The 16,329-nt window shown below is 45.3% G+C and overlaps 1 protein-coding gene across 5 annotated transcripts in view; it reads left to right on the top strand.

Annotated features, from left to right (window-relative positions):
• LOC115106027 (probable E3 ubiquitin-protein ligase HERC1) overlaps positions 1 to 16,329 on the top strand; it is a 124,409-nt gene that overhangs the window by 61,729 nt on the left and 46,351 nt on the right. For 2 of the 5 annotated variants that reach the window (XM_065007609.1, XM_065007607.1), the window contains exons 39-46: positions 494 to 806; positions 7,842 to 8,576; positions 8,783 to 8,946; positions 10,344 to 10,557; positions 11,186 to 11,364; positions 12,512 to 12,595; positions 14,446 to 14,632; positions 14,861 to 14,988. In XM_065007609.1, coding sequence (XP_064863681.1) covers positions 494 to 806; positions 7,842 to 8,576; positions 8,783 to 8,946; positions 10,344 to 10,557; positions 11,186 to 11,364; positions 12,512 to 12,595; positions 14,446 to 14,632; positions 14,861 to 14,988 — 2,004 coding nt within the window. Of the gene's footprint in view, positions 1 to 493; positions 807 to 7,841; positions 8,577 to 8,782; positions 8,947 to 10,343; positions 10,558 to 10,750; positions 10,801 to 11,185; positions 11,365 to 12,511; positions 12,596 to 14,445; positions 14,633 to 14,860; positions 14,989 to 16,329 lie in introns of all 5 variants that reach the window. The other 3 variants (XM_065007608.1, XM_065007610.1, XM_065007612.1) reach the window with 3 other exon arrangements.

The following is a 16,329-nucleotide window of genomic DNA, read 5'->3' as shown; positions in this document are numbered from 1 at the left end:
AAAAAGTATTATTTATTTTTTTACCCCCTTTTTCTCCCCAATTTCGGAGTATTCAATTATTTGTAGTTACTATCTTGTCTCATCGCTACAACTCCCGTACGGGCTCGGGAGAGACGAAGGTCGAAAGTCATGCGTCCTCCGATACACAACCCAACCAAGCCGCACTGCTTCTTAACACAGCGCGCATCCAACCCGGAAGCCAGCCGCACCAATGTGTCGGAGGAAACACCGTGCACCTGGCACTGCACTGCGCCCGACCCGCCACAGGAGGCGCTGGTGCGCGATGAGACAACGATATCCCTACCGGCCAAACCCTCCCTAACCCGGACGACGCTAGGCCAATTGTGCGTCACCTCACGGACCTCCCAGTCGCGACCGGCTCTGGGCGGCCTGGGCGCGAACCCAGAGTCTCTGGTGGCTGCGATGCAGTGCCTTAAACTCCCAGGTGGCGCAGTGGTCTATCTGATTTCTTATCTGTCCCTGTTAAATCCAGCAGGCCCAAGACCTAAAGGAATTGATGAAAGGGAGAAGAACAAGGAGCAGGTCAGAACTTGTGTTGGGGAGGATACTGTAGAACCAGGAGACTTGGTGACGGGACCCTCAGGCCTCTCTGAGACCCAGCTGGGTGCTTTGTGCTCTGAAGTGTGGCCGGTGCTGGCCCTGATCGGAGGAGTGGACAGTGGGCTCCGGGCAGGGGGGCTCTGCCTGCACAAACCCAGTGGGAGAAGGGCTACCCTGCTGGGGGTACTGAAGGAAGGAAGCCCCCTAGCCAAGCTTCAATGGGAGGAGGCTGACCTCTCTGTCAGGTATTACAGTAGAGATTACACACACACACACACACTCAACTGTAGATAATTGTTTTCATGCACAGTGCTGTTTATTTCCAGACTTTTGTGTTCCATCCTGTTCTGTTGTGTCTGTCTCTCTACAGTTCCATCCTGTTCTGTTGTGTCTGTCTCTCTACAGTTCCATCCTGTTCTGTTGTGTCTGTCTCTCTACAGTTCCATCCTGTTCTGTTGTGTCTGTCTCTCTACAGTTCCATCCTGTTCTGTCTCTCTACAGTTCCATCCTGTTCTGTCTCTCTACAGTTCCATCCTGTTCTGTCTCTCTACAGTTCCATCCTGTTCTGTTGTGTCTGTCTCTCTACAGTTCCATCCTGTTCTGTCTCTCTACAGTTCCATCCTGTTCTGTCTCTCTACAGTTCCATCCTGTTCTGTCTCTCTACAGTTCCATCCTGTTCTGTCTCTCTACAGTTCCATCCTGTTCTGTCTCTCTACAGTTCCATCCTGTTCTGTCTCTCTACAGTTCCATCCTGTTCTGTCTCTCTGCAGTTCCATCCTGTTCTCTCTCTACAATTCCATCCTGTTCTGTCTCTCTACAGTTCCATCCTGTTCTGTCTCTCTACAGTTCCATCCTGTTCTGTCTCTCTACAGTTCCATCCTGTTATGTCTCTCTACAGTTCCATCCTATTCTGTCTCTCTACAGTTCCATCCTGTTCTGTCTCTCTACAGTTCCATCCTGTTCTGTTGTCTGTCTCTCTACAGTTCCATCCTGTTCTGTCTCTCTACAGTTCCATCCTGTTCTGTCTCTCTACAGTTCCATCCTGTTCTGTCTCTCTACAGTTCCATCCTGTTCTGTCTCTCTACAGTTCCATCCTGTTCTGTCTCTCTACAGTTCCATCCTGTTCTGTTGTCTGTCTCTCTACAGTTCCATCCTGTTCTGTTGTCTGTCTCTCTACAGTTCCATCCTGGTCTGTCTCTCTACAGTTCCATCCTGTTCTGTCTCTCTACAGTTCCATCCTGTTCTGTCTCTACAGTTCCATCCTGTTCTGTCTCTACAGTTCCATCCTGTTCTGTCTCTCTACAGGTCCATCCTGTTCTGTTGTCTGTCTCTCTACAGTTCCATCCTGTTCTGGTGTGTCTGTCTCTCTACAGTTCCATCCTGTTCTGTCTCTACAGTTCCATCCTGTTCTGTCTCTCTACAGTTCCATCCTGTTCTGTCTCTCTACAGTTCCATCCTGTTCTGTCTCTCTACAGTTCCATCCTGTTCTGTCTCTACAGTTCCATCCTGTTCTGTCTCTATACAGTTCCGTCCTGTTCTGTCTCTACAGTTCCATCCTGTTCTGGTGTGTCTGTCTCTCTACAGTTCCATCCTGTTCTGTCTCTCTACAGTTCCATCCTGTTCTGTCTCTCTACAGTTCCATCCTGTTCTGTCTCTCTACAGTTCCATCCTGTTCTGTTGTGTCTGTCTCTCTACAGTTCCATCCTGTTCTGTCTCTACAGTTCCATCCTGTTCTGTCTCTACAGTTCCATCCTGTTCTGTCTCTCTACAGTTCCATCCTGTTCTGTCTCTCTACAGTTCCATCCTGTTCTGTCTCTCTACAGTTCCATCCTGTTCTGTCTCTATACAGTTCCATCCTGTTCTGTCTCTCTACAGTTCCATCCTGTTCTGCTCTCTACAGTTCCATCCTGTTCTGTCTCTCTACAGTTCCATCCTGTTCTGTCTCTCTACAGTTCCATCCTGTTCTGTCTCTATACAGTTCCATCCTGTTCTGTCTCTACAGTTCCATCCTGTTCTGTCTCTCTACAGTTCCATCCTGTTCTGTTGTGTCTGTCTCTCTACAGTTCCATCATGTTCTGTTGTGTCTGTCTCTCTACAGTTCCATCCTGTTCTGTTGTGTCTGTCTCTCTACAGTTCCATCCTGTTCTGTCTCTCTACAGTTCCATCCTGTTCTGTCTCTCTACAGTTCCATCCTGTTCTGTCTCTACAGTTCCATCCTGTTCTGTCTCTCTACAGTTCCATCCTGTTGTCTCTCTACAGTTCCATCCTGTTCTGTCTCTCTACAGTTCCATCCTGTTCTGTCTCTATACAGTTCCATCCTGTTCTGTCTCTACAGTTCCATCCTGTTCTGTCTCTCTACAGTTCCATCCTGTTCTGTTGTGTCTGTCTCTCTACAGTTCCATTCTGTTCTGTTGTGTCTGTCTCTCTACAGTTCCATCATGTTCTGTTGTGTCTGTCTCTCTACAGTTCCATCCTGTTCTGTTGTGTCTGTCTCTCTACAGTTCCATCCTGTTCTGTCTCTCTACAGTTCCATCCTGTTCTGTCTCTCTACAGTTCCATCCTGTTCTGTCTCTCTACAGTTCCATCCTGTTCTGTCTCTCTACAGTTCCATCCTGTTCTGTCTCTCTACAGTTCCATCCTGTTCTGTCTCTCTACAGTTCCATCCTGTTCTGTCTCTCTACAGTTCCGTCCTGTTCTGTCTCTCTACAGTTCCGTCCTGTTCTGTCTGTCTCCAGTTCCGTCCTGTTCTGTCTCTCTACAGTTCCGTCTCTCTACAGTTCCGTCCTGTTCTGTCTCTCTACAGTTCCGTCCTGTTCTGTCTCTCTACAGTTCCGTCCTGTTCTGTCTCTCTACAGTTCCGTCCTGTTCTGTCTCTCTACAGTTCCGTCCTGTTCTGTCTCTCTACAGTTCCGTCCTGTTCTGTCTCTCTACAGTTCCGTCCTGTTCTGTTGTGTCTGTCTCTCTACAGTTCCGTCCTGTTCTGTCTCTCTACAGTTCCGTCCTGTTCTGTTGTGTCTGTCTCTCTACAGTTCCGTCCTGTTCTGTCTCTCTACAGTTCCATCCTGTTCTGTTGTGTCTGTCTCTCTACAGTTCCGTCCTGTTCTGTTGTGTCTGTCTCTCTACAGTTCCATCCTGTTCTGTCTCTCTACAGTTCCATCCTGTTCTGTCTCTCTACAGTTCCATCCTGTTCTCTCTCTACAGGTCCATCCTGTTCTGTCTGTCTCCAGTTCCATCCTGTTCTATTGTGTCTGTCTCTCTACAGTTCCATCCTGTTCTGGTGTGTCTGTCTCTCTACAGTTCCATCCTGTTCTGGTGTGTCTGTCTCTCTATAGTTCCATCCTGTTCTGTCTCTCTACAGGTCCATCCTGTTCTGTCTGTCTCCAGTTCCATCCTGTTCTATTGTGTCTGTCTCTCTACAGTTCCATCCTGTTCTGGTGTGTCTGTCTCTCTACAGTTCCATCCTGTTCTGTCTCTCTACAGTTCCATCCTGTTCTGTCTCTCTACAGTTCCATCCTGTTCTGTCTCTACAGTTCCATCCTGTTCTGTCTCTCTACAGTTCCATCCTGTTCTGTCTCTCTGCAGTTCCATCCTGTTCTGTTGTGTCTGTCTCTCTGCAGTTCCATCCTGTTCTGTTGTGTCTGTCTCTCTACAGTTCCATCCTGGTCTGTCTCTCTACAGTTCCATCCTGGTCTGTCTCTCTACAGTTCCATCCTGTTCTGTCTCTCTACAGTTCCATCCTGTTCTGTCTCTCTACAGTTCCATCCTGTTCTGTCTCTCTACAGTTCCATCCTGTTCTGTTGTGTCTGTCTCTCTACAGTTCCATCCTGTTCTGTCTCTCTACAGTTCCATCCTGTTCTGTCTCTCTACAGTTCCATCCTGTTCTGTCTCTCTACAGTTCCATCCTGTTCTGTCTCTCTACAGTTCCATCCTGTTCTGTCTCTCTACAGTTCCATCCTGTTCTGTCTCTCTACAGTTCCATCCTGTTCTGTCTCTCTACAGGTCCATCCTGTTCTGTTGTGTCTGTCTCTCTACAGTTCCATCCTGTTCTGTCTCTCTACAGTTCCATCCTGTTCTGTCTCTACAGTTCCATCCTGTTCTGTTGTGTCTGTCTCTCTACAGTTCCATCCTGTTCTGTCTCTCTACAGTTCCATCCTGTTCTGTCTCTCTACAGTTCCATCCTGTTCTGTCTCTCTACAGTTCCATCCTGTTCTGTCTCTCTACAGTTCCATCCTGTTCTGTCTCTCTACAGTTCCATCCTGTTCTGTCTCTCTACAGTTCCATCCTGTTCTGTCTCTCTACAGGTCCATCCTGTTCTGTTGTGTCTGTCTCTCTACAGTTCCATCCTGTTCTGTCTCTCTACAGTTCCATCCTGTTCTGTCTCTACAGTTCCATCCTGTTCTGGTGTGTCTGTCTCTCTACAGTTCCATCCTGTTCTGTTGTGTCTGTCTCTCTACAGTTCCATCCTGTTCTGTCTCTCTACAGTTCCATCCTGTTCTGTCTCTCTACAGTTCCATCCTGTTCTGTCTCTCTACAGTTCCATCCTGTTCTGTCTCTCTACAGTTCCATCCTGTTCTGTCTCTCTACAGTTCCATCCTGTTCTGTTGTGTCTGTCTCTCTACAGTTCCATCCTGTTCTGTTGTGTCTGTCTCTCTACAGTTCCATCCTGTTCTGTCTCTCTACAGGTCCATCCTGTTCTGTTGTGTCTGTCTCTCTACAGGTCCATCCTGTTCTGTCTCTCTACAGTTCCATCCTGTTCTGTCTCTCTACAGTTCCATCCTGTTCTGTCTCTCTACAGTTCCATCCTGTTCTGTCTCTCTGCAGTTCCATCCTGTTCTGTTGTGTCTGTCTCTCTACAGTTCCATCCTGTTCTGTCTCTCTGCAGTTCCGTCTCTTTTTGTTGTGTTTGTCTCTCTACAGTTCCATCCTGTTCTGTTGTGTCTGTCTCTCTACAGTTCCATCCTGTTCTGTCTCTCTGCAGTTCCGTCTCTTTTTGTTGTGTTTGTCTCTCTACAGTTCCATGCTGTTCTGTTGTGTCTGTCTCTCTCCAGTTCCATCCTGTTCTGTCTCTACAGTTCCATCCTGTTCTGTCTCTACAGTTCCATCCTGTTCTGTCTCTCTCCAGTTCCATCCTGTTCTGTCTCTCTCCAGTTCCATCCTGTTCTGTCTCTCTCCAGTTCCATCCTGTTCTGTCTCTCTCCAGTTCCATCCTGTTCTGTCTCTCTACAGTTCCATCCTGTTCTGTCTCTACAGTTCCATCCTGTTCTGTCTCTCTACAGTTCCATCCTGTTCTGTCTCTCTACAGTTCCATCCTGTTCTGTCTCTACAGTTCCATCCTGTTCTGTCTCTACAGTTCCATCCTGTTCTGTCTCTACAGTTCCATCCTGTTCTGTCTCTACAGTTCCATCCTGTTCTGTCTCTATACAGTTCCATCCTGTTCTGTCTCTATACAGTTCCATCCTGTTCTGTCTCTCTACAGTTCCATCCTGTTCTGTCTCTACAGTTCCATCCTGTTCTGTCTCTCTACAGTTCCATCCTGTTCTGTCTCTCTACAGTTCCATCCTGTTCTGTCTCTACAGTTCCATCCTGTTCTGTCTCTACAGTTCCATCCTGTTCTGTCTCTATACAGTTCCATCCTGTTCTGTCTCTCTACAGTTCCATCCTGTTCTGTCTCTCTACAGTTCCATCCTGTTCTGTCTCTCTACAGTTCCATCCTGTTCTGTCTCTCTACAGGTCCATCCTGTTCTGTTGTGTCTGTCTCTCTACAGTTCCATCCTGTTCTGTCTCTCTACAGTTCCATCCTGTTCTGTCTCTCTACAGTTCCATCCTGTTCTGGTGTGTCTGTCTCTCTACAGTTCCATCCTGTTCTGTTGTGTCTGTCTCTCTACAGTTCCATCCTGTTCTGTTGTGTCTGTCTCTCTACAGTTCCATCCTGTTCTGTCTCTCTACAGTTCCATCCTGTTCTGTCTCTCTACAGTTCCATCCTGTTCTAGTGTGTCTGTCTCTCTACAGTTCCATCATGTTCTGTTGTGTCTGTCTCTCTACAGTTCCATCCTGTTCTGTCTCTCTACAGTTCCATCCTGTTCTGTCTCTCTACAGTTCCATCCTGTTCTGTTGTGTCTGTCTCTCTACAGTTCCATCCTGTTCTGTCTCTCTACAGTTCCATCCTGTTCTGTTGTGTCTGTCTCTCTACAGTTCCATCCTGTTCTGTTGTGTCTGTCTCTCTACAGTTCCATCCTGTTCTGTTGTGTCTGTCTCTCTACAGTTCCATCCTGTTCTGTCTCTCTACAGTTCCATCCTGTTCTGTCTCTCTACAGTTCCGTCCTGTTCTGTCTCTCTACAGTTCCGTCCTGTTCTGTCTCTCTACAGTTCCGTCCTGTTCTGTCTCTCTACAGTTCCGTCCTGTTCTGTCTCTCTACAGTTCCGTCCTGTTCTGTCTCTCTACAGTTCCGTCCTGTTCTGTCTCTCTACAGTTCCGTCCTGTTCTGTCTCTCTACAGTTCCGTCCTGTTCTGTCTCTCTACAGTTCCGTCCTGTTCTGTCTCTCTACAGTTCCGTCCTGTTCTGTCTCTCTACAGTTCCGTCCTGTTCTGTTGTGTCTTTCTCTCTACAGTTCCGTCCTGTTCTGTTGTGTCTTTCTCTCTACAGTTCCGTCCTGTTCTGTTGTGTCTGTCTCTCTACAGTTCCGTCCTGTTCTGTCTCTCTACAGTTCCGTCCTGTTCTGTCTCTCTACAGTTCCGTTCTGTTGTGTCTGTCTCTCTACAGTTCCATCCTGTTCTGTTGTGTCTGTCTCTCTACAGTTCCATCCTGTTCTGTTGTGTCTGTCTCTCTACAGTTCCATCCTGTTCTGTTGTGTCTGTCTCTCTACAGTTCCATCTTGTTCTGTCTCTCTACAGTTCCGTCCTGTTCTGTTGTGTCTGTCTCTCTACAGTTCCGTCCTGTTCTGTTGTGTCTGTCTCTCTACAGTTCCGTCCTGTTCTGTTGTGTCTGTCTCTCTACAGTTCCATCTTGTTCTGTCTCTCTACAGTTCCGTCCTGTTCTGTTGTGTCTGTCTCTCTACAGTTCCATCCTGTTCTGTTGTGCCTGTCTGTCTTTCTTTTCTGTTTATTTCTGTTCTGTTTTAATCATGTCTTTCCCTCAGTTACCTAATTCACCCTTCTTACCTTTCCCTTTTCTTTTCTTCCTTCTTTTTGTTTCTCTTCTTCTTTTTTTGTCCTCCCTCCTTCATTTCCTCCCTTCCTCTCCATCTGTTTCATGTCCTGGTTCTCTCACCACTAACCAAAGCTTCCTGAATTCTTGGTCACCCAGCGACACCCCACTCTCCTCCTTGGAGCCCTGTGACGTGCCCCAGTGTGACGTCAGCAGATTCCGAGGCCTCAAACCCTCTGTCCTCTTAGACCTGATCTTCCTGACCGGCCTCCTGGAGGAGCAGGAGGAGGCCCGGGGACGAGGAGGAGGCGCAGGGAGAACCAGGAAGAACTGCTCCTCCGAGCAGGAAGAGGAGGGATGGAGCATCCCCCGGAGCGTGCTGGAACGCAGGCTAGATGAAGACATCGCCCGTGTCATGATGGACGATGATGACATTGAAAGAGGCACTGGGCTAACAGAGGAGAGGGAGGAGAGGGAAGGAGAGAGGGAGAGGAACAGTCACCCGTCCCCAACTAGAGCGCTCTCAGAGTCCTGTGACGATCCAGAGGAGGGTAGTACCTCGTCCTCCTGCCCCCCAACTCCAACCCCAACCCTACCGACCCCCTCCCCCCATCAGACCAAGCCCCAGCCAGATGTCTTCTCCCTGGAGCTCCGGGCTGTAAGGGTTTCCTACCTCCTGCTGGGAGCCTTAAAGTCCCTGGCTGTCATCCTCAGCTGTGGGAAGTTTACTGACCTGCTGCTGGTGCCAAAGCATCAAGACCCCTCTACTGCTGCCATCCTGACCAGTAGCAGCCCTGACCAGGCTAAGCCAGGGGACTCTGGTTTGAGCCCTGCCCTAGCCGGAGAAGACGGCAGCGCTGCTGAAATGAGGTATATTGATTTTGAATTTATTTTTCAAAAACAAATTCAGAATATAATACATATATATATATATGATTCATATAGTGCTTTTCAAATACCCAAATAAAATTACATTTACATATACAGTTAAAAACAAGCAATTATTTAAAATAAAATAAAACTATCTAGCATAACTCTGTCGTTGAATTCCAGTATTTCCATGATGGTGTTCCTAGGTCTGTGCTACAGTTTATGGTGCGGAGCATGGTGAAGTGGGCTGTGCGACCCTGCCCTATCAAACAGAGTGTGTCCCTGTCAGACCTGGAGAGAGCTCAGGTCCTAATCTTCAAAGGAACTCTCAACAGACTGCAGGAGGACAAAGGAACCAAAGACCGGAAGGGTACTAGTACTGTTATTATTGGGTTATAGAAAATGTCATGTTCAGAATAGACGTATAGTCCTCTGTTTTGGCCAGTCGAATATGGCTTCGTATTTCTCTCCGGGTTATTGTGTGAAAGGTTCAACTTAACTTCTTGCGTCGAGCCATCCCGGATCCGGTATCGTGACTACAGCCTCAAGCTCATTACCATAACGCAACGTTAACTATTCATGAAATGAAATTAATCTATTTGCTCTCAAGCTTAGCCTTTTGTTAACAACACTGTCATCTCAGATTTTCAAAATATGCTTCTCAACCATTGCAAAACAAGCATTTGTGTAACAGTATTGATAGCTAACGTAGCATTTAGCGTTAGCATTCAGCAGGCAACATTTTCACAAAAACCAGAAAAGCATTCAAATAAAATCATTTACCTTTGAAGAACTTCGGATGTTTTCAATGAGGAGACTCTCAGATAGCAAATGTTCAGTTTTTCCTGAAAGATTATTTGTTTAGGACAAATCGCTCCGTTTTCTGCGTCACGTTTAGCTACGAAAAAAAACCTGTATCCAGGATTGTGTAAATCTATCCGCAAGCTCATTAGCATAACACAACGTTAACTATTCATGAAAATCGCAAATGAAATGAAATTAAACTATTTCCTCTCAAGCTTAGCCTTTTGTTAACAACACTGTCATCTCAGATTTTCAAAATATGCTTTTGAACCATAGCTAAACAAGCATTTGTGTACCAGTATTAGTATTAGCCTAGCATAGGATTATGCCTCTATTTCAGCATGCAACATTTTCCACAAAAACCAGAAAAGAATTCAAATAAAATCATTTACCTTTGAAGAACTTCAGATGTTTTCAATGAGGAGACTCTGTTAGATAGCAAATGTTCCGTTTTTACAAAAAATATTATTTGTGTCGACTAATCACTCCGTTTTGTTCATCACGTTTGGGTGAGGAATTTTTTTAAAAGTCATTAAAACGCGAACTTTTTTCCAAATTAACTCCATAATATCGACAGAAACAAGGCAAACCGATGTTTAGAATCAATCCTCAAGGTGTTTTTCACATATCTATCGACGATAAAATCCATCGTGGCAGTTGACTTTCTCTTCTGAAGAAATGGAACGCGCATGGACCTACAGATTACGCAATAATTTCGACACAGGACACCGGGCGGGACACCAGGTAAATGTAGTCTCTTATGGTCAATCTTCCAATGATATGCCTACAAACACGTCACAATGCTGCAGACAATGGGGGGAAACGACAGAAAGCGCAGGCTCATTCCTGGCGCATTCACAGCCATATAAGGAGACTTGTTCAAAATTGAAGTTTGTGCAATTTAGCTTGTTGTTGCCGCTGAAGAATAATTTAAAATAATTTATTTCTAATTTCTCCCTGTAGAGCCTGGTCACCACTCCTCGTCCCAGCCGCTGTCAAAGACTTCCAGCTCTGTGTCTCTCTACAGCACGGGGTCAGAGGGCACCGCCATCTTCGGTCAATCAAACGGAGCCTCTGCCTCGTCATCCACCAATGACCTGGCTGCTTCTCTGCTCTCTGCGCTGCAGGCCGATGGCCTGGAGAACTTTAACCCCTTCCTCCCCATCAACCTCCTGCAGTGAGTACAGATCCATACATAGGAATAGAATCTATGTCATTCTATTTCTATGTTATGGTATGTTTAGTGATTAATGAAGGTTAATGTCCGAATCACAGTAGTTCTTAGTCCTTTTCAGGGTACACACACACACACACACACACACACACACACTTTCCATTGACAGCCTGGGTTGTTGATGTTCCTGCTCCAGATCCATATCAGTCGGCAGCTCGTCTGAGACACAGAAGACTCAGAGTGGTGGTGAGTGTGTGAAATGAGACTGTGCTCTGTCTAACCCTCCCAAGGCTTCAGCTCTGCTGCAACTCCTCCTGGTTCTGATCTAACTGCTGGCTTCCCAAAGACGAGCAGACTTACAGCACAGTTCAACTCTATGAGTCGGTTTCCTGGACATTTTCAATGGAGCAATCGGCCCTACATGTTAAATGTAACAAACGTTTTCTACCTCTGATGATGAGGCTATGAAGAGAATTGGAAGCCTCTAATTGTCACTGTACTCCATTCTGTGGGCTCCCTCTGTCCAGGAACTTCTAGTCCTAACACACAACCAGTGGTGCCACTGTATCTCAGCTGTCTTTGTGCTAAATGCAGCCCACTACCACTGTGTTGTTGGCTTGGCTTCCTCTAGGCGGATGGTGTTAGCACGGTTCCCTACCCTGGCTGGCCTGGTTAATAACCCCCCCATGTTGCACGGTCCTGGCCCAGGCTTCGGCCTGGCCACCTCGTCTTCCTGTGAGGGCTTCACAGAGCAGCAGACCAGCTTCATGGAGCCCTGCGCTAATTCTCAGGCCAGGAACCGTGGCGCGGGTAAGAAAAACAAATACATGGAAGATTGAAGGCAATTTGGCTGGGTTTAGACAGGCAGCCCAATTCTGATTTTTTTTTGCCCAATTATTGGCAAAAGATCTGATCTGATTGGTTAAAAGACCAATTAGTGGCAAAAGATCAGAATTGTTCTGCATGTGTAAACAGCCTTTTATGGTGTGCTGCCCATCTCATTCAATAAGAGAACCAGTCACACAGCAACACGGACCAACTAGCCTGGTCCCAGATATGTTTGCAGTTGGCTATACAGCGCAGACAGATCTGAGAGCAGGCTATAGATCAACTCCTCTCCGTCAATAACAAGCCAGAATAGATACTGTATTGCTCACGGGGAACTTTATGTCTGGCTGTTGCATGTCATGGCATGTTGAATGACATGTCCGGCTAATGTTCATTGTCCAGCTGGTTATTTCTGTTATGGGTGCTTGATTTTGACAACCAGAGCTTGTGTATTTGTATATGAAGAGTTGATTGATTGCATGCATGAAATCAGTTTGTCATCTACTCACATTGCTTGAATGGAACCATGAATTTGTGTTGAAAATGAACAGTCCTAAATAGAGCAACAGGAAGCCCTCTTACATAGAGAATTCATCCAGTTCTTTCTGTATAAAAACCAAATCATTTTTTAGGATGGTGACAATTTTTTTGGGAAAGGTGCAGCCTGCTCAATGAGTTCACACTGTTCTGCAAATCAATTTAGGGACTTCCTGTGGTAAAATACGTAAACTTTGGTTTGTTTGTAAGGACTTTGAGTGCTGTTACTGCAATAGTACTTACAGTGCATTCGGGAAAGTATTCAGACTCCTTCCCTTTCTCCACGTTTTGTTACTTTACAGCCTTATTCTAAAATTGATTAAATATTTTTTTCCCCCTCATCAATCTACACACAATACCTCATAATGACAAAGCAAAACCAGGTTTTTATACATTTTTGCAAATTTATTCAAAATAAAAATCAAAAATAGCTTATTTACAGTATATTACTACTGAAAGACTTTTGCATTTCAGCCCGATAGGAAGTTGTCGTTGCCTTCATTGTATGATGACATGTCAGACATTTTACTGTCGATGACAGATTTGTTGGCTTGTTTTTCTTTTACCTTTTTTTTGTCTCCTCAATTTCTAGAACGGCCTCAAATGTTTGTCCCAGTCCGCTTACTAGAAATGGGCTTCTCTATGAGACATATCTACAAGGCCATGGAGGCAGCAGGTATTGCTGTCGCTGCGCTCTGTGTGTTAAGTGTGGTGTGTACTGTGCTCCATCCGCTTTCTGTGTTGTAAGACTTGTTCCTGCTTTTCCAGAGGGGTCTGGGTTTCTTTCTTTTAGGCCTACTGTCTTTCCTCTGTGCATGCGGTCTATGGAAACGGGTCGTAGTATAGACACTAGTATTTTACAAATCAGGGGTTGGAACCAAAATTATTTCCCAATCGTTTCGTTCTGAAAATAACTATTATTTTATTAATTCCATTCCACTGTTCTGACAAGGAAAATAACGTTTTGAACCGTTTCGGACCCCCCAAAAAGTTCGTTTATATATATATATTTTTTTTAAACCTTAAATTACTTCACTAATCAGTGCGGATAGAGCAGCTTGCTATGGTGCGGGCCAGCTATAGTTGTTTACGTGCATGATAGATAGACAAGTGTAGGGCACGAGATGCAACTTTTTTTCTGGTGGGGAGAGAGCGAGAGAGGTTGGAGGAGAAGGCTTGGTGCGCTGGGCATCTTGTTATGACATGCATTATATGAATTTGGCCCGCAGAATAATACCTATGGAAGAGTGACTTCTATGGAGGAACTTAAAAATGTCTTTGAACTCCTGAGAGTTGGCTTAATGTTGGACAACAGCTACTGTAGCTAGCTAACGAGCGTGTGTGTGTGCAGAGCGGCACCAGAATTAAAAACACATCTTACCTTTTTGTAGTTAATAAATCCAATGTGAAACGTGATAGCTATAGTATCCTTAACGAGCATTGAGAAAGTTAATTCCGTTCTTCTCCACAAAAAAATCTCTCTAATTATGAATCACGCTGCTACGTCAGTAGGATACAGTAGCCTATGCTTCGGAGAGGGAGGGGCAGGTAACACGCACACACACTGGCAAAGATTTTCAGCTGGCAGGCAGACACTGGAAGAAGTTTCTGAGTGACAGAGTGAGAGCTTTGCATAGGCGCTTTGTTGCGTTTTTTTGTGGACTTGAAAACATAAAATAACGTTATTAACCGGTTCCCATGCTTTTAAAAAAAAAACTGTTCTGTTCCGGGAACAGGATAGATCACTTTCATTCCCGGTTCTGATTCTGTTATTATACCATTATACCAAAATGTTATTTTCTGGTTTTTGATTTTGTTCCCTGAACTGGTTCCAACTCCTGATTTACAATAGACATAGATGTTGTTAGGCATTTTTTTCATTAGATTATAATCGAAAAATTATATATCGTGATTCAAGAATTTAACTTTTTCAAACCAGCCAGCAAATATGTGAAATGATAGGCTCATGGTGATACAAATGGTAATTTTCTGTTCCCTCTCCTTGGCATACTGTACCCCACTCAAATCTGTCTGGCTCCTCTCAATTAAGCCCTGTTAACCAGGTTTCTGGACTACTTTACCTCATTTTTCTGTATAGTGAGAAAGCATTTTTAGATATTGATATGGATTCATATACAGTTCAGGTTAGTTGTAAATACCACTGTTTGGTTAAGCACATGAATCCGCACGTGCATGTTTTCAATACAAATGATATTTTATACTTATACTATGAACCTAGTCGTTGAATTAGATTGAATAGGACCCTCACTCTCCGTTTCTCTCACACTTTTGTTTCTTTACTCCTTGGCTAGTACTGTCGTCTTTCTTCCCCATATCAGTTTGGATTGAGTGTACTTCCATCACAAACTTTCCAATCTAACACTCTGTATAATGTGTCCCTTTCAAATTATTGACTTTGACTTCTATTGTCATTGCCTTAATGCAATATCCCCCTTTTATTTTTAAAGGGCCTGTGTCCCCTCACTTGGACTTGATCTCTTACCTCTCCTTGACCTTTGACCCCAGGTGTGGCAGGTGAAGTAGACTCGCGGACCATCGAGGTGCTGGCTAGCTGGATGTTGGAGCACCCCCTGACTGAGGAGCTGCAGATGGAGAGCCAGCCAGCAGGAGCCTCCACCACTGAAACCCCCTCCCCTGACGGACCGGAGACCGTACAGTGCCCCGAGGCCCCAACCAGCGAACCCAACGAAAGGTCAGACACAGAAGCAACCTTTTTTGTTTTCTTTTTTTAATCAGTTGAGTTAAGGGTAGTAGGGCTGTGTCGATTAATCAGTCATAAATTCAATATAATTGTTTCAAGAAAAATTAAAGACACAAGTCAGTTCGAGAGATTGAGATCAACAGATTATTCACAGAAACAAAGATTGTGTTAGCTTGGTTGAGTTGGAAGATTAGTTACTGTTATGTTATTGTGTTGCAGTCTGCTGGCGGGCCTGGACCTGGTGGAGAGGGAGAACTTCTTAGATGTCCACCTGACCAGGAACAGGCCGCCTCCGGCCAGACGCCAACGCTCCAGTTTGGGGCACAGAACATCCTTTAGGAGAGCAGGTCAGCACAACCTCCAACAGGAAGATATTTGGGTAGCTGACCTGAAGCTCTCTGTCTGTGACATTGATGGGATTCTATCTGAGACTAAGGGGATATCATGTGGTGTCCCTCGGGCCTCATACTAGGACCCCTACTGTTCCTGTTACATGTAAATGAAATACCTGCAGCAGTGAAATGTAAACTCCTGCTGTATGCAGACAACTCTGCCTTGCTGGTGTTAGGAAAGGATTCTGTGTGGATTGAGGGGCATTAAGCAAAGTGCAGTACAATGCTTTCCTATGTTATCCTCTTTAAGGATTCACATGAGAGGCCATGTACTAAACATCCAAAGATTTCAAGACTAAAGGCTGGTTTATACTACGGGTGTTTTCAGAAAAGTAATCTGGAGTTAATCTGGATTGCCTAAGTGCGCTCTGAGAGTTAGTAAACTCAGAGCGTTGTCAGATTGGCCGTTAGTAAACTCAGAGCGTTGTCAGATTGGCCCTTAGTAAACTCAGAGCGTTGTCAGATTGGCCGTTAGTACACTCAGAGCGTTGTCAGATTGGCCGTTAGTAAACTCAGAGCGTTATCAGATTGGCCGTTAGTAAACTCAGAGCGTTATCAGATTGGCTGTTAGTAAACTCAGAGCGTTATCAGATTGGCTGTTAGTACACTCAGAGCGTTGTCAGATTGGCCGTTAGTAAACTCAGAGCGTTATCAGATTGGCCCTTAGTAAACTCAGAGCGTTATCAGATTGGCCGTTTGTAAACTCAGAGCGTTATCAGATTGGCCGTTAGTAAACTCAGAGCGTTATCAGATTGGCCGTTAGTAAACTCAGAGCGTTATCAGATTGGCCGTTAGTACACTCAGAGCGTTATCAGATTGGCCGTTAGTAAACTCAGAGCGTTATCAGATTGGCCGTTAGTAAACTCAGAGCGTTATCAGATTGGCTGTTAGTAAACTCAGAGCGTTATCAGATTGGCTGTTAGTAAACTCAGAGCGTTGTCAGATTGGCCGTTAGTAAACTCAGAGCGTTGTCAGATTGGCCGTTAGTAAACTCAGAGCGTTGTCAGATTGGCTGTTAGTAAACTCAGAGCTTTTTCACTCTCGGAGCACCCACTGGACGCTCTGGCCCGAAAAGTAGGTTTGATCCGAGCGTTCTGACCTAACGGCAGTCAAGCACCCAAGCTAACTGGCTAACGTTGGCTAGCTTGTGAGCTACTTCCAGACACAAATTAGAGAACTGACCATTTTACTTGTCCCAGCAAAACTGGTAAGGCTTATGTTATCCAGAGCATTGGTGACTGCAACTGTGCTGCTGGCAACAATATAATAAAAAATGTATTTTGCCAATGTTTACTG

The sequence above is a fragment of the Oncorhynchus nerka genome, linkage group LG22 (assembly GCF_034236695.1).
Source record: "Oncorhynchus nerka isolate Pitt River linkage group LG22, Oner_Uvic_2.0, whole genome shotgun sequence".
Taxonomy (NCBI): domain Eukaryota; kingdom Metazoa; phylum Chordata; class Actinopteri; order Salmoniformes; family Salmonidae; genus Oncorhynchus; species Oncorhynchus nerka.
The sequence above is the reverse complement of the archived record's forward strand: the minus strand, read 5'-3'. Positions and strand labels throughout refer to the sequence as shown.